Source organism: Dama dama, chromosome 31 (assembly GCF_033118175.1).
Source record: "Dama dama isolate Ldn47 chromosome 31, ASM3311817v1, whole genome shotgun sequence".
NCBI classification, from domain to species: Eukaryota; Metazoa; Chordata; class Mammalia; order Artiodactyla; family Cervidae; genus Dama; species Dama dama.
Genome location: NC_083711.1, coordinates 11,152,119 through 11,169,432, shown reverse-complemented (window position 1 = coordinate 11,169,432; position 17,314 = coordinate 11,152,119). Strand labels below are relative to the sequence as shown.

General features: G+C 40.3%; 1 protein-coding gene across 1 annotated transcript; it reads right to left on the bottom strand.

Annotated features, from left to right (window-relative positions):
• Window positions 1-2,695: 2,695 nt before the first annotated feature.
• Window positions 2,696-2,884, bottom strand: LOC133049916 (keratin-associated protein 8-1). The gene has a single exon (XM_061133953.1). It carries the CDS (start codon window positions 2,882-2,884, stop codon window positions 2,696-2,698), a length of 189 nt encoding a protein of 62 aa, XP_060989936.1.
• Between the last annotated feature and the right edge of the window lie 14,430 nt (window positions 2,885-17,314).

The window sequence follows — 17,314 nt, the reverse complement described above, 5'->3', positions numbered from 1 at the left end:
TGGGGGTCAGACCACCTGAAATAGAATTCTGTTGCTGTTCTTGTTCAGTAGCTAACTGGTATCCTAATTTTTGCAACCCCATAGACTGGGTTGCGCGCCAGGCCTCCCTGTCCCTCACTATATCCCAGAATTTGCCCTGGGGAGATAGAACAGAATCCTAGGTCACTTGTAAAAATTTTAGATTTCTGGTTCATCCATGTTGTTTCCAATGACAAAATTTCTTTCATTTTTAAGATTGGATGCAATACAATGTACCAAATACAAGATTCCATTGTATTTATATGACACTTTCTTTATCCATTCATCTCTCAACAGACTCATAGGCTGTGTCCATACCTTAGCCACTATGAATAATGTTGAACAATGAACACAGGAGTACAGATACCTCTCCAAGATAATGACTTCCTTTCCTTTGAGGATACCCCCAGCAGAGAGATTGCTGAATCATTTGATAAATCTATTTTTAATTTTTTAAGAAACCGTATTGTTTTTCATAGTGGCTGAATCTATTTACATTCTGATCAACATTGTTTAACAGGGTCCCTGTTCTCCACATCCTGGAAAAAAATTATTTTCTCTTATCTTATTGATGATACCCATTCCAACAGGTATGAAGTGATAAGTCTTTGTGGCTTTATTTCCCTGAAGATTAATGATGCCAACATCATACATCTGAAAAAAATTGGTAATTTGAGGTGATGTGTGTGTTCGGTCACTCAGTCGTGTCCAACTCTCTGACCCCATGGACTGTAGCACACCAGACTCCTCTGTCCATTAACTTCCCAGGCAAAGGTACTGGTGTGGGCTGCCATTTCCTCCTCCAGGGCTCTTTCCAACCCAGGAATCAAACCCATGTCTCTTGTGTCTCCTGCATTGGCAGGTAGATTCTTTACCACTGTGCCACCTGGGAATCCCCATATCTGAGGTGAATGATACATTAATTCACTTGATTATGGTAGTCATTTCACCATGTATGCACATATCGAACATCCTTTATACTTACTACACCTTAAATATACAAAAATTTTTGTCAATTATACCTCAGTCAAGCTGGGGAAAAAAATTGTATTTTTGGATCACATCTCAGAAATGTCATCAGAATTCCTGGGCCTAAAGCCTAAGATTTACATTTTAAGCCAGCTGCCAGGTGATGCTCCTGCATCCTGCAGCTTCAAAAACACTGAATTAGATGTTCTGTGCAGTTTCCTCAAGCACAAAGTTTTTATAACTCAGTCCTTATTCTAGAACCGTCAAATAGACACCTTCTAACCTCAATTTGACCCTCCAACTCCTGAAAAGCCCCCCTTTTTTTCTTTTATTATTCTATTCTAACCTACATGTTTGATTAAGTTACAATTCTCAGCGTGAATCAACCTACGGCTGCTAGAAAGTTTCAAACTGGAGATTTTGTAGGTTATAATAGCCCACTGGATAAGAATCTACTAAGTCAATTCTTGAACATGATGTCTTTAGGATTTTTTTGAAAAGATATCTGTTGGATGAAATATGGTGCAGAAAATATTCTTTACTGAAATGATCTCTCCAAATAGCCATTATATTTTATAGCCATATATATTATATAGCTGATGTGGAGAATATGCAAGATACCACTTGTAGATACTCAATAGAGGAGCAGAGTTTAAGCCAAACCCTGCTGTCCCCAAGAATATTTGTACTCTAAATAAAATGTTTTCAACAAGAAGATTGAGGAACTTTTGATTTGGCTTATAGAAAGAATATTACTCTCTTCTCTAAAGGAATACAAAGAAAGGCTGATGTATCTTCAGGTCTATGAGAAGTGCTCTTTTAAGAGTAAAACTACCTAATGTTGATTCTTCAAAGATTAAGAAGCTTTCTGTCGTTGTTTCTAAACTGGTCCTTGTAAGTTGTAAAGTAGATATCCTAGGTGGTTTGAGATGGGGGATCTATCCTTCCCTTAAAAGACTCTCAGATCCCTAAAATATGTCTATAGCTAGTCTAGATTCCCCAGAATCCTTAAAAAAGGGACATGGCGTTTTAACTTACAATCCTTGGTCCCCGGAGGAGGAACATAGGGGATTTGATTTGTATTGATACAGAAATAATTGGCAGAGACCCCCAGTGTTGGGTTCCCTTGTGAGGGACGGGAGTGGTGAGAGCAATGGATGGTGTAACACTCGCGCCAGAATTGGAGGAGGGTGTCACAGACTGAAAGAAAGGTTAGGATAGGATTTAAAAACAAAACATAAGCAGACCCCTGTTGCCTGCTTCTCACACAAGAGCAAGGATTATTTGCTCTCTCAGTGCGTCTAACACCCACATGAGAAAACTAAACCCACTGCCCTCCTCCCTGCCTGTTCCAAGGAATATGCGCACACCAAGAAAGGAAACTCCACTCAGGTGAGAATATAATGGCGGTTGAGACAAGTTTATTGAGAATTTGACAGACACATCCACAACTTGATAATGACAAGAGGCATGTGCATGGTGAAAAACTCAAAAGTAAAGCATGTTTGGATGTCAAGTTTCCCAAAATGTCCCAACAAACATCATGCAGGGAAGGCAGCTGGAGGCAAGTGGTTTTTCATCTTCTTCCCTTGAGACTCTGGTGCTGGTGTGAAAAGCAGCCAACCGGGGAGGCCGATGAGTCTCTGAGGGCCTGGAAGTGCGCCTCTCGGGTTTGGGGGAGATGTCATGCCTCCGGTATTTCAGCAAATCAGTAGAGAGCATATGGCCAGAATCTTCGGTAACCGAAGGCCCCGGAGCCGTTGTAGCCATAGCCGAAGCCGTAGCCCACTGGGGAGTAGGTGCTACCGTAGCCACAGCCCACGCTGTAGCCCAGCGGGTAGCCGTAGCTGCCCCAGTAGCAGCCTGGGAAGACGGCGCTGGAGAAGCCGTAGCTCATGGTGTCTGGGTGGGGCGGCTGCAGAGCAGGGAATGAGGTTCCTAGTGTGATGGATTCCCTGTGCTCCCTCCTTCTTTATATACCCTGGCTAGGGGGTGCGGTGAAAAACACAAGGCATCATTGTCATTCTTGACACCAATTTGCTAATTAGTTTGTGTTGCTTGCTTAAGATGTCTTTACAATTGCTTCAGAAAGCTCTCATGTGATAGAACAACAGAGGCAGGAGTCCTTCAAGTAAACTGTGTCCCTTCATTAAAATACGCTTTGCAGAGTCTTCAAAGCCCTGGGTCTTATAAAGTCCTAAGTACAAGCCTTTGGAAGCAGGCTTTACAGTAATACGAAATTTTCTGAGGTTGTTAACTGTTATCCAGTCCTCTTGCTTTCTGAATTTCCACAGCACATAGTTGGAATTCAATAAATATGTGTTGAAAAAAAATTGAATGAAATAACACTTACATACTGTGTGTGTGTGTGTGTGTGTGTGTGTGTGTGTGTGTGCGCGCGCGCGCGCGCACGTTCAGTTGCGTCCAACTCTTTGTAACCCCGTGAACCTGCCAGGTTCCTCTGTCCATAGAATTTTCCAGGCAGGAACACTAGGATGGGTTGCTATTTTCTATTCCAGTGAATCTTCCCAACCCAAGGATCCAACCTTCATCTCTTGCATCTCCTGAATTGGCAAGCAAATTCTTTACCACTGTGCTACCTGGGAAGCCCATACATTGTGAAACCACCTCGAGATATTCTTTGTATTTATCTGATTAAAGACTTTATTTTGGCTTTATACAAGACAAATACCAAAGAGTTCATTGGAAGACTCTTTTTTCCTCTATTTAGAGCTACCGTGTTTACAAAACTGAATAAAATTTTAATTTTAATTATAGTACCCACCTGAACTATATTTAACATCATATTTCTAACCCACTGCCTGAACCAATAGTCTTGTAAGTGTTAAAAAAAATTAAGCTTGTGGATTTATCCTAGAAATTAATTGTCAAATATGCTGGTCTAATATACCTTTTAAAATAAATGTTGAAAATAATAACAGGGTAAAAACAGAATAATGAATGGGAACTTTTACCTTAAAATGTGCATAATTTTTTCATTAGATCTAATAAAAACAGATTATTTAATTAATATAATGATCTTGTAAAGAGCCAGATGAAAATATTAAATCCAAGCTATATCACTTTAAGGGTGATCATGCACCCCAAGATTGGGAAAGAATATCTTCTTCTCTCTAAATGGAAACTTAGTTCTCAAATATGAATTAAAGGAGTAATAAGATTGATCAAACTTATCTTGGGTAATGGAAGTCTTGAAAAATTATTCTCAGATACCTGCCTTGAGATTCTTCTGAATGGAACTTAATAGAAAATTTACAGAAGATACAGCAAAAGAGGACACATGACAGAAACAGAAAAGCACAGAGCTATCAGGAATCATTCTTAAAAGGTACAGAACAGATATGTATTACACACTAGCCTCCAAAATTTTACTTTAGATCTCAGAGGTAACTTTCCTTCCTGTTACCAGCAGCTAAGACCTAAATTTCTGGAAGTATGTAGAGCTCACAGGTAGACTCCAAGGGCAAGGTGAAACATTTGGAAAATGCTAAAGTATAACAGAGTCCCAACCACTAATTGGTTAATTACAGCAGAGGCATTTTTGAAAATATACAGTGTTATTGCACCATTCTTGTTCATGAACAAAGCTTTATGACCCCTAGGGTGATTCAGCATTTAAAATTCAAAAATTTCATGTGACTTATAGCTAAATAAGGCCAAGGAATTAAAATTAGCTTCACTCACTAAAATATCCCCTGGAGAAGGGAAAGGCTACCCATTCCAGTATTCTGGCCTGCAGAATTCCATGGATTGTATAGTACATGGGATCGCAAAGAGTCGAACATGACTTAGTGGCTGAACAATGACAACATGATTTATCAAGTCATTTAAAAACAAAATCTACAACTAGTTTAATCTTGCATTAGACTTATGAAAGCTCTATGCTAACATAGGTCTATCTAAGAGGGATTTAGGTTTTAAAGAGCCTGAGAAAATGTATGCAATGTTGAGAACCCACTTTATGAAAAACAGTACCACATAAAAATATAAAAATAAATATTTGTTAAAATGCTAAATCACATAAAATTAAATACTAATAAAAGACACAAAAATTACAAAATTCTGGGAAAAAAATTTACTACATAACTGCCTGGCACAATTCTATAATATTCTTTCCATAGACTAGCTTCTGGCCCCACCATTTCCATTTTTTTCTTCCACTATTCATTCTCCTCTGGATGCCGTGGGACAAATTCACACTGAGATATGACTCCTGCTGCTGCACATTCATCTTGCAAATTCTGGGCAGATTGGAAGAGCAGATGGGAGAGAATTCCTGGAAACCATCACCATACAAGGATGGCTAAAAACAGCCTAATTAGACACAAAATCTACCCCCCATATCCAGACTCCACTGGATGCCAGACTGGATGAAGCACAAGCTGGAATCAAGATTGCCCAGAGAAATTTCATTAACCTCAGATATGCAGATGACTCCACCCTTATGGCAAAAAGCGAAGAGGAGCTAAAGAGCCTCTTGGTGAAAGTGAAAGAGGAGAGTGAAAAAATTGGCTTAAAATTCAACATTCAAAAAACTAAGATCATGGCATCCAGTCCCATCATTTCATGGCAAATCGATGAGGAAACAATGGAAACAGTGACAGACTTTATTTTCTTGGGCTCCCAAATCACTGCAGATGGTGACTGCAGCCATGAAATTAAAAGAAGCTTGCTTCTTGGACAAAAAGTCCTGACAAACCTAGATAGCATATTAAAAAGCAGAGACATTACTTTGCTATTACATAGCTATGTCAAAGCTATGGTTTTTCCAGTAGTCATGTATGGATGTGAGAGCTGGACCATAAAGAAAGCTGAGCAGTGAAGAATTGATGTTTTTGAACTGTGGTGTTGGAAAAGACTCTTGAGAGTCCCTTAGACAGCAAGGAGATCAAACAAGTTAATCCTGAAGGAAATCAGTCCTGAATGTTCATTGAAGGACTGAGGCTGAAGCTCCAATACTTTGGCCACCTGATGTGAAAGAACCAGCTTACCAGAAAAGACCCTGATGCTGGGAAGGACTGAAGTCAGGAGAAGAAGGGGAAACAGAGGATTAGATGATTGAATGGCATCACTGACTCCGTGGACATGAGTTTGAGCAAGCTCCAGGAGTTGGTGATGGACAGGGAAGACTGGTGTGCTGCAGTTCATGGGCCACAAAGAGTCGGACATGACCAAGTGACTGAACTGAACTGATATCCAACTTCAACTTCTCCTTAGCCAGATCCCAGAAAGGTCTGTGTCTCACTAACGCCTCCCAACATGAAGGGACGTGTGATTGTAGGAACCCCAGGTGGAAAGCAGCAGCAGGCTAAAACAACTGGAGCTAAAATGTCTTAGTTTTATGAGTTTCTTTGAAAAAAAAAAAAAAAAAGGTCTTGTGACTTGGGGGTTTGGAAAATAGAAAAATATTATATTCTCACATATGTATGAAATGACATAATATCGGACTAATCACTGTTAATGACAGGGAAGCCTGGCTTGCTGCAGACCATGGGGTTGCGAAGAGTCAGACACGACTGAGTGACTAACAGCAACATCATTACTAGATATCTATGGGTTTGGATAAAGCCCATGACCCTTTCTCTTTTAATACCAGTGTTAAGTTGTTATTTACTAAATAATTTGATTTGTTCTTTCATATTCCTTTCATTTCAAATAAGGTCTGACATGAACAAAGACAGGAGAAAACCCTGCTCTTTGATTTTCGGCAAAGGAGCAAGAAATGTATTGTGTACAGGTCATAAAGAGTCAATTCCAGTGTGCACAATAAAACAGTTCTTTTCTTATCAGCTTCAAGTATAAACTTTCCAGCTTCAAAATACTATAATTCATTAGAAATGAGAGAGAAATTACAAGGAAATGTTTAAGTGAGTCTTACAATATACATCAGTGGTTACTCTCTAAATAAAAATTATATTTCAGCCATCTTTTCATTTTTTCTTACAAATATTTATTGAGCATCTCCTGTGTTCCAAGTGTGTAGTTAGGTGTCAGAAATCTAAAAACATGCATTTAGAATTAGAAATGGAAAATTAAGTAGAAAGTGATAAGTAAATGAAAATGCAATATTATATGTTCTACACTGGAAGTCCACATTTCCCTCTTGTAAACTTCAGGGGATGAGATAGAGAAAGACAATCCTACATGATGTAGAGGGTGATGTTCTTGGAAAGCTTCATTATGAAAGGGATAGATATTTGAGCTAGGACTTGAAAATGATATCAGCTAGAAAGAGGTAGATTTAGAAGATATTCCAGAAAGAAGTGTTTGAAGTAAAATCTCAAAGGTGTTAAATAGTACAGTGTCTACCAGGAGGCATGGAACATTCAATGGTTATAAAATTGCTTATAACAGAAGAATTAATGGAGTATGGAGCTGGAGAGTCAGTCAGGGGACATATGAGACTGTGCATTCTATGAAAACAAAGGGAGCCACTCATACACTAATCTGTTCTGCCTTTTAGAGAGATCACTACTCTGACAGTGTAGAGGATGAATTGGAATTGAGAAACAATTCTGGAGGCACGAAGTGCTCATGCTCAGCTGTTTAGTCGTGTCTGACTCTTTTGTGACCCCATGGACTGTAGCCCAACTTTAGCCCACCAGGACAGCCCATCTGTCCGTGGGATTCTCCAGGCAAGAATACTGGAGTGCATTGCCATGTTCTTCCCCAGGGGGTCTTCCCCACTTAGGGTTCAAACCCACATCTCCTGCATTGGCAGACAGAGTCCTTACCACTGTGCCATCAAGGAAGACCAGGTTTAAAATTGTGTCTGTTAGGAATGCTTTTGGCCACAAGAAACAACAACCAGCTGAAAGTTCCTTAAATAAAAAGCATTTCTTTACAAATAATAAGAAACAAGAACACAAGCAACTTGCAGATTGCTCCAGGGCTTGACAACATCAGAGTTCGGATCTGTGTGTGATTCTCTGTCTTCTTGTGGTTTCAAGATCATTGTAGAAGGTCAATGCTTCAGATTCATGTACATCACCATCCAGAAACAGAGGAGTAAAAAAAAGACTTTCTTCAAAGCTCCTTTTCATTGTCCAGTAAGAAGGAATTCATTTCACATCTGTCTCCCCATAGATTTCCCACAGGAAAATTCCAGTCTCCATATTGGAACTGAATAATATCCCAGGGCTGAACTACAAAGGAAGCTTAAAAAGTGCACGTTGGGAATTTTCTGCTTGTATTGTGTAAAGCAGGCTCTGCCAACCTAGAAGGAGGGGGAGGAATAGTCATTGGATAGATAATCAGAAGAAATACACAAAAGTCATCTCACTAACTGGGTGGCAGTGTTAGTAAGGGAGTGAATTTAAGAATTGTTAGGGCTTCCCTCGTGGCTCAATGGTAAAGAATCCACCTGCAATGCAGGAGACACAGGTTCAGTCCCTGTATCGGGAAGATCCCCTGGAGAAGGAAATGGCAACCCGCTCCAATATTCTTTCCCGGAGAATTCCATGGACAGAGGCGCCTGGTGGGTTATAGTTCATGAGGTCACAAAGAATCAGATAAGACTTAGGGACTAAACTACCACCACCACCAGAGAACATAACGTCTGAGTGGGTGAAGTTCAGGTTGCTTATATTCAAAACTCCATGGTGTAACTAAGTGTAAGATAGGCTGGGGTTAGCTGTAGTCATCTCAAGGACAGCCAGTAGGATTGCAGTAACATATCAAAGGGAAAGGAAAGGTTGAGTCAGGTATATAGTCAAGTAAGTAAGGTTTCCTCTTCAGAGCCAGCCATATAAATAGCCAGGCCATAATCTGCAAGAACAGCAGTCTAATGTCGAAGCTCTCTAAATAAGTTTTAACCCTGAGTACTCCAGAGTTAATCCATAGCATTTACTCTGGATACAATTTTCTGATCTTAAAGGGTGGTCAGGTGCAGGAATTTTCCTTTTCCTGTTTACCTGACCAAGAAATTTCACATCAGGAGAAGACTATATCCTTACTCCAGACTCAGAATCTTTTTGCTGAGGTTGCTTAGCTCTGTAGGATGAAAAACTCAAACCAATAGGACCCATCATATCAAAAGAGCCTGTCAGAGAATGAGGTCAGTACAGAGGAAAGAGGAGCCAAATGATGGAGAGACTGGAGTCCTGATGACAGTGTTTGTGCCTTGGATCCTACCATGCCTGAAGCTAGTATATTCCCTGGACTTTTCAGTCATGTGAACCAATAAATACCCTTCTTTGCTTAGTTTTTTTTTAAAAAAAGAACTGCTAGAGAGATTTATGATAACAAGTGAGTTAACAGCCATCTATTTGGATCATATCCCTACTAGAAATTCAATTGCAGGACTTCCATGGATGACACTGGGAGAAGAAATAACAAAGGGCAGTGCTTGTCAATTTTTTCTTCATTGTTGTTATTGTTCAGTTGCTAAGTCATGTCTGACTGTTTGTGACCCCATGGACTGCCTCACACCAGGCTCCTCTGTCCTTCACTATCTCCTGGAGTTTGATAAAATTAATCTTGATTAAGTCAGTGTTGCTACCTAACTATCTCATCCTCTGTCATCCCTTTCTTCTCCTTCCCTCAGTCTTTCCCAGCATCAGGGTCTTTTCCAATGAATCAGCTCTTTGCATCAGGTGATCAAAGTATTGGAGCTTCAGCATCAGTCCTTCCAATGAATATTCAGAGTTGATTTCCCTTAAGATTGACTTGTTTGATCTCCTTGCTGTGCAAGGGACTCTCAAGAGTCTTCTCCAACACCGCAGTTCAAAAGCATCAATTCTTTGGCACTCAGCTTTCTTTATAGTCCAACTCTCACATCCATACATGACACATAAAACCCATAGCTTTGTCTATACAGAATTTTGTCAACAAAATGGTATCTCTGCTTTTTAATATGCTATCTAGGTTTGTCATAGCTTTTCTTCCTAGGCAAGTGTCTTTTACTTTCATGGTTATAGTCACCGTCCACAGTGATTTTGGAGCCCAGGAAAATAAAGTCTGTCACTGCTTCCACTTTTTCCCTTTCTATTTGCCATGAAGTGATGGAACTGAATGCCATGATCTTTGTTTTTTGAATGTTGAGTTTTAAGCCAGGTTTTCCAGTCTCCTCTTTCACCTTCATCAAGAGGCTCTTTAGTTCCTCTTAACTTTCTGCCATAAGGGTGGTATCAGCTACATATCTGAGGTTGTTGATATTTCTCCCAGCAATCTTGAGTCCAGCTTGTGAGTCATCAAGCCCAGCATTTCACATGATGTACTCTGCATATAAGTTAAATAAACAGGGTGACAATATACAGCCTAGTCATTCTCCTTTCCCAATTTTGAACCAGTACATTGTTTCTTGTAAAGTTCTGACAGTTATTTCTTGACCTGCATATAGGTTTCTCAGGAGACAAGTAAGATGGCCTGATAGTCCCATCTTGAAGAATTTTCCACCATTTATTGTGATCCACACAGTCAAAGGCTTTAGTGTAGTCAATGAAACAGTAGATGTTTTTCAGGAATTCCCTTGCTTTCTTTATGATTCAACCAATGTTGGCAATTTGATCTCTTTTTCTCATAGTAGCACACAAAGTACATGACACATCTCTAGGATACGGTGGGATAATCTGACAAGACTCACTCGAAGAGATGGCCACCCCATGAGCTCTGACACCCCAGATCCTGCCCAGATCAGCTGGAGACTAAAGAGCAGCAACACCCTGGCACACCTGTAATTCTGTGCTGACATCCTCTAATTGCAAAGCTCTGTAAGATATTTGGGACAATTAGAGATGATAAGATAGATAGTAGATGCTACATCTAATCATTGCTACAAGAAAAAAATAAAGAAAATCTTCATGCTTCCAGAATGTTAAGTGGAGGCTCTCCTAGACTCTTGATTTAAAATCCTCCAGACTCTTGATTTAAAATCCTCCTAATGCCTTTGGGTTACTACTTTCTATTAATCAGATACTGTGAGTCTAAAAATATGACTTCCTTTTGGGTAATTTACTAACTGGTGTACAAAATTTAATTATTGTTGTCTAGGGCCTCACATTCAGAAATTGCATCTTGTTTTTGATATGAAATTAAGATTTACACCCATGAGATGATGTCATCTGAATAATAAGAATGGACACCTAGGAGTCACCCTTGATACCCTCCCAAATTTGCAAATGCAATCTTTTGTGGATTGCTGTCACTTTACCTTCTAACACTCTCTTGAATCCACTAATTTCGATGAAATCTCTTCCTCACTGCTCTATTGTTTTCCTGACTGTTTCCTAATGCTACAGATTACCAAAACCTGGTGACTAAAAAAGACACAAATGTATTGTCATGCAATTCCAGCAGTGAGAAGTCTGAAATTAAGGTGTTGATTTGGCCACTTCCTTGTAAAGACTCTAGAGAGGACAATCTGTTTTCTGGCCTTCTACAGCTTCCAGAGATGGCCCTCATTCTTGGCCTGTGGCCACTTCCTTTCATCACTCCAGTCTCTTGCTTCTGTCATACCATCTGCTTCTACTCACTCTGATCCCTCTGCCTTCCCCTCTTATAAGGACCCTTGTGACTACATTGGGCCACCTGGAAAATCCAGGATAACCTCCCCACATCAAGATCTTTAACTCATCATCACTTCTGCTGTGCCCCTTTATCCATGGAAGGTATCATCGTCATAGGTTGTAGGGATTCAGAGTGGACAACTTTGGGAGCTCCTTGTTCATCCTGCCGTACTACCTAATCCAAGGTACTAATTTACATACCTACACTGCTACCCTGATTCTGGGGAAAACTGAAGGCAGGAGGAGAAGGGGATGAAAGAGGATGAGATGGCTGGATGGCATCACCAACCCAATGGACATGAGTTTGAGTAAACTCCGGGAGATGCTGAAGGACAGGGAAGCCTGGTGTGCTGCAGTCCATGGGGTTGTAAAGAGTCGGACACAACTGAGCAAGTGAACTGAACTGAACTGACACTGCTACAGTGACTGAAAAACTCACTGAGTTGACAGTTTTCCTCCTTACAAACTGCATATTACTGATCTCCTTTCCTATAGATTCTGATTCCTTGGGTCTGGGCTGGGGCTGAGGAGTCTGCATTTTGAATAAGCAGCCCAAGTCATTCCCATAAAGTGCTTTGGGGAACCCTCACTGTCCAGTGGTTAGGACTCAGTGCTTTCATCGCTGTGGCCCAGTTTTCATCCTTGTTCAGAGAACTAAGACCACATAAGCCAAGTGGTGCCATGAAAAAATAATAAGAAAGTGCTTTGGCCACTCCTTGAGAAACCTATACTGTTCACTGGTAAGCCATCTGTAAAGGGGTCTTCGTTAAGAAAACACACAACTTAAAATGGGATGAGCTTAAAATGGTGAAGGAAGAAAAGGAGAAAGTTTCTTGTGTGCTGCTGTGTGCTTAGTCGCTGAGTTATATCCAACTCTTTGCTACCCTACAGATTTTATCCCACCAGGCTCCTCTGTCCATGGGTACTCTCCAGGCAAGAATACTGGAGTGGGTTCCCATGCCCTCCTCCAGGGATTGAAACCAAGTCTCCTGAATTGCAGGTGGATTCCTTACTGTCTGAGCCATCAGGGAAGCCTAAGAATACTGGAGTGGGTAGCCTATCCCTTCTCCAGGGGAACTTCCTGACCCAGGAAACAAACCAGTGTCTCCTGCATTGCAGGCAGATTCTTTACCAGCTGAGCTACCCAGGAAGCCCGACACCTTCTTAGCCAGGATTAATAAGCAGAATTGATATAACTTATTATCATGAACAGCTTTGCTCACCAGGGGACATTTGGCAATTATCTAGAGACCATTTCACTTGTCGTGACTGGTAGGTTGTTGCTTTCCATCTAATGAGAGAGGCCAGGGATGCTGCCAAACATCCTACAGTGCACAGAACACTCCTCTCCCCTCAACAACAAAAAACTATTCAGCCCCAAATGTCAACAGAGCCAAGGCCAAAAACGCTGCTCTGAAGTCAAGGTCACATGCAGTCAAATGTGACTGCCAGGCAGCATACTCCAAGACTGGTCACCTGACATGGATCAGAACTTGCTGACCAGGTCCTGGGACCAATTTGAGACACAATTTCACTACCTTGCTATCTCAGCACTCTTGGGGCTAAGCCACATTTGTGAGGCTGCTAGGTTAATGGTAGAGCAAGCAACTAATTAATGAAGTTTGCTATTTGATGTAGAACCTGTGTGGTTTTCTTAAGAAATAATGTGATACCACAACAATGCCTAGATGCATAAAAGGCTCACTGACTCTAGCCAGAAACATCTCACATGTATTTCAGAATCAACATGAAAAAGAAATTCCCAAGAAAGCTACCTTTTTTGCTGCAAGATTTTAGTCTCTAGTGGAATCTGAAGGTCCTTTTTGAGCATCTACCGTCTATTCCCATTGATGCAAAACAGAGGAGCTGAGGTCTACTTCTTGTGACACAAAGGGAGAGTTAGAGTCAGAAACTGGAAATGTATATAAAATTGAGCCACAGCAGCAACCGGCAAGCTGAGTTAGTGAAAAGGATCAAGGATGAGAAATTATGGCCTGTAGTGCTACCTCAGTCCTAAGGCAGACTTGCTAATGAGGGGAAGGGTGACATTTCAACGTATTTACTTGTTGGTTACCCTTTGGACTATGTGAGGTCATGCTCATCTGATGACTTGAAAACAGTATTTCCTATTACAGCCAAACTACAAAGAATGATGAGATCAATCTACCAAGATCATCATTTCTTCAAAGTCTCTACTAACCAAAAATGAACATAAAAATAAATTTAAATTTAAAAAATGAGGGATTTTGTCCCAAAGATTTCTCTTAACATTTAAGGTTGTTCATTAGGAAAGCCTTGAAAATTCTGTAGTGGCAACAAAGTGTGTAGGACAAAAAAGCTTCAGAATGGAAATAGCGAGGCATATGTGTAAAGCAGATTATTAAAAGAGGAGGATGATTGAAAGTGAAGAAAACAGAACAGGACACTCTAACTCAATTATCATTGTCAAAGATAATGTCAGGAGCCTCAGAGGCAAGTCACTGAAAAGGAATTGGTGTCTGAGGAATAACAGGGTATTTTTAGAGACAACCATACTCAACATACTCTGGAGACATAGAACATTCTGAGCAGTCTCTGCCTGGCAGGCCATAGAAACAAGAAATATTTCCATTTATCTAGTAGAAAGCTCTCCTGCTATAATTTTAAGAGCTATTTCTCTATCCGCAATGGAAAAAAAAAGGAAGAAAAGGGAACTAGTTTTTCTGTAAATAGCAATAAAAAGTAAAACAAAAGTACGGGAAAATAATTTTTTAACTTTTCCTTGTTGCTGAAAATGTTAATACTGTCTCATCAACGCTTGAAAAAATCAGCAATGAGGAATGTCTCCTTCTCTCCTTCTTTGGGATAAAGAATTAACCAGACGTGACCAATACTCAAGTCTTCTTATATCAATTTTTTATTTACTTATGTTTGTATTCATATATTTGCTTATTCATTCTGGCTGCACTGGGCCTTACTTGTGGCACGAAGCTCTTCACTGCATCATGCAGGATCTTTCGTTGTGGAACACAGACTCAGTATTTGCAGCTCTCAGGCTTAGTTGCCCCTTGGCATGGGGGATCTTAGTTTCCCAACCAGGGATGGAACTCCCATCCCCTGCATTGCAGGTGGATTCTTAATCACTGAACCATCAGGGAAGTCCCCCCACCCAATACTTAAATTTTATGTGCACATAAATCACCTGCAGATCTTGTCTGTGTGCAGAGTTTGATTCTGACCAGGAAGGCCCATGACTGTGCTTCCAGAGGATTTCCATGTTTATTGTCTGCTGACCATATTCTAAATGGAAAGGGAGTGGGCTTTTTCTCTAAGGCTTTAAATAATTATATTAATTCAACAAATATTTATCAAGTGTCTGGGATATAGCACTGGCAATAGAGCACTGAGTGAAACATGGGGCTTTCTCCCAAAAACCTTACAACATACATGCTACAATGAGGGAATCCGACCCGTCAACTAATGATGGTGAGAAAGATAAATAGCAGCCCTGAAAACACAAATGGTAAACCAGAGCATTCCCTGCTCCCCGCACACAGTCTTCAGAAAGAGCATCAATAAGGCAGGGTCAGGCAGTGAGAGATAGAGAGAGATAAAAACAAAGCCACTCCATACTCACACCCAAAAACAGATGAAAACAAGAACACTATTCAAACCAAAAAAAGTGACTAAACATCATCTTCAGTGACTGCTGCCCTTTTTACCAATGACAGCTTCAGCATTTTTCCATTTCTTCGATAAAAGTTTTGTTAAAATACCCAACCATAGAATTAGGTCTGTTTCCTGTGGAAGGTAGACTAATGGTACCCCAATGATGCCACTATCCCAATTTCCAGAACCTGTGAATATGTTACATTAGGTGACAAGAGGGCATTGAGGTTGCTAATCCACCAGCCTAGAGATAGATTATTCTGGATTACCTGGGCCGTCCCAATAATCAACAGGATCCTTAAAGTGAAAGAGCAAAGTAGGAGGGTCAGAGTCAGAATCAGGGCGTGAGATTTGAAAATGCTCTGCTATTGCCTTTGAAGATAAAGGAGGAAGACGCAAACAAAGGAATTGGGGCAGCCTATTAAATCTGGAAAAGCAAGGAAATAGGTTGTCCTCTAAAGCCTCCACAATGAATACAGTCCTACCAACACCTTGATTTTGGAATGTCTGCCTTCCAAACTTGTAAGAGTAAATTTGTGTTGTTTTTAAACCACTAACTTTGTGAAAATTTGCTACAGATGGTACCCAATCCAGAAGATACCCCTGCCTCCTTTGTGTGTATGCATGCATGCGCATGCTCAGTTGTGTTTTGACTCTTTGTGACCTCATGGACTGTAGCCCACCAGGCTCCTCTGTCCATGAGATTTCCCAGGCAAGAATGCTTGAGTGGGTTGCCATTTCCTCCTCCAAGAGATCTTCCCAAACCAAGGATCCAGCCCACATCTCCTGTGTCTCCTGCATTGCCAGGCAAATTCTTTGCCACTGAGTGACCTGGGAAGCCACCTGTCTCCTTTAATCATTTCCAATATCGAATCCCTCAAGTGCAAATCCTAGATCAAGTCCCTCCTACACCGTCTTATTGAGACATCCTACAGTTTCTCATGCTGCATGATCTCCATCGTCACCATAAGTTAATAAGCCCAACTTTGTTGATTACATCATGTTCCAGGTGGTCTCGGTTGGTGGGCAGAGCAGTGTAAGCACCGTAACAGAGGTGAAGCTTTTCAGCTGAAACAAGGGAGGACCCCTGGGGTAGAGGAAGTCCTTTTGAAGGCTCTGTAGGAGTTTGCTAGGTGAAGACTACGGCAGAAACAGCAAAGAACTATAGTAGGTCCCATTGCAGGAGAAAGGGAAGCATGTTATAATGAAGTAGGAAATGAGACTAGAGCAACTGATGTTCTTGTGTGCCACTAATTGATCTTTATCCTGAAATAACCACAAAATAGCCAGAGTCTGTGAAAGAAAGTCATGTTATTAGATTTGCATTTTGAGTAATGATTTCGTCTGTAGTGTAGGAGATGGGTTAGACACTGCCTGGCACACCAGATGGGCATATGGTGTTTTAATCCAGGTAAGAAGTGATAAGGGGGTGAATGGATGCAGAAATGGGGAGTGAAGATCTGCCACCATTTCTTAGAGATACTGAGATGGAAAAAATCCAAGGACTTGGTATCAAGATAAAGAATGAAGCATAATATTTATTAAATTTATTTGACAAGCTTATGAAAATACTGGAGGATCTTGATAACCACAATTAAGGTCAAATCACTAAACACATAATGAAAGTAAAATAATGTTCATGAAAGGAGTCAGGAGACCTCAGTTTGATACCTTGGCTCAAAGCTTAACTCTCCCAGTTGGTAAATATTTTCCCAATTGGGAAAATTACTTAATTTCCATCAATATTTTCATGATACCCACCTCCCAAGATAATTGTCAGAATTAAATAAAATTCTATGGACATATTCTGTAAAATGTAAATCCAATATATATCTAATATAATAACTATATTAGATATAGTTATTAATGGCATAAGAAGTGCATTAGGCAGGGATATTTCTGGGAAAGAGTTCTATAATTTTTAAAATGCTGCATGACTTGTTTTATAGTGGAGGGATGGATTTAGAGTCAGGTCCCCATTGGCTAACTATAGCTTGGCATTTTTCTTTACAAATGAATGATGCAGCCTCAAACAAATCACTAAATTTTCAACATTGGTTTCCTTTTTAGTAACATAATAAAGAAATCCATCTCAAAAAATTCATATGCAAATAAATAATGAAATTATCTATTGTTGTTTCTATTACATAATT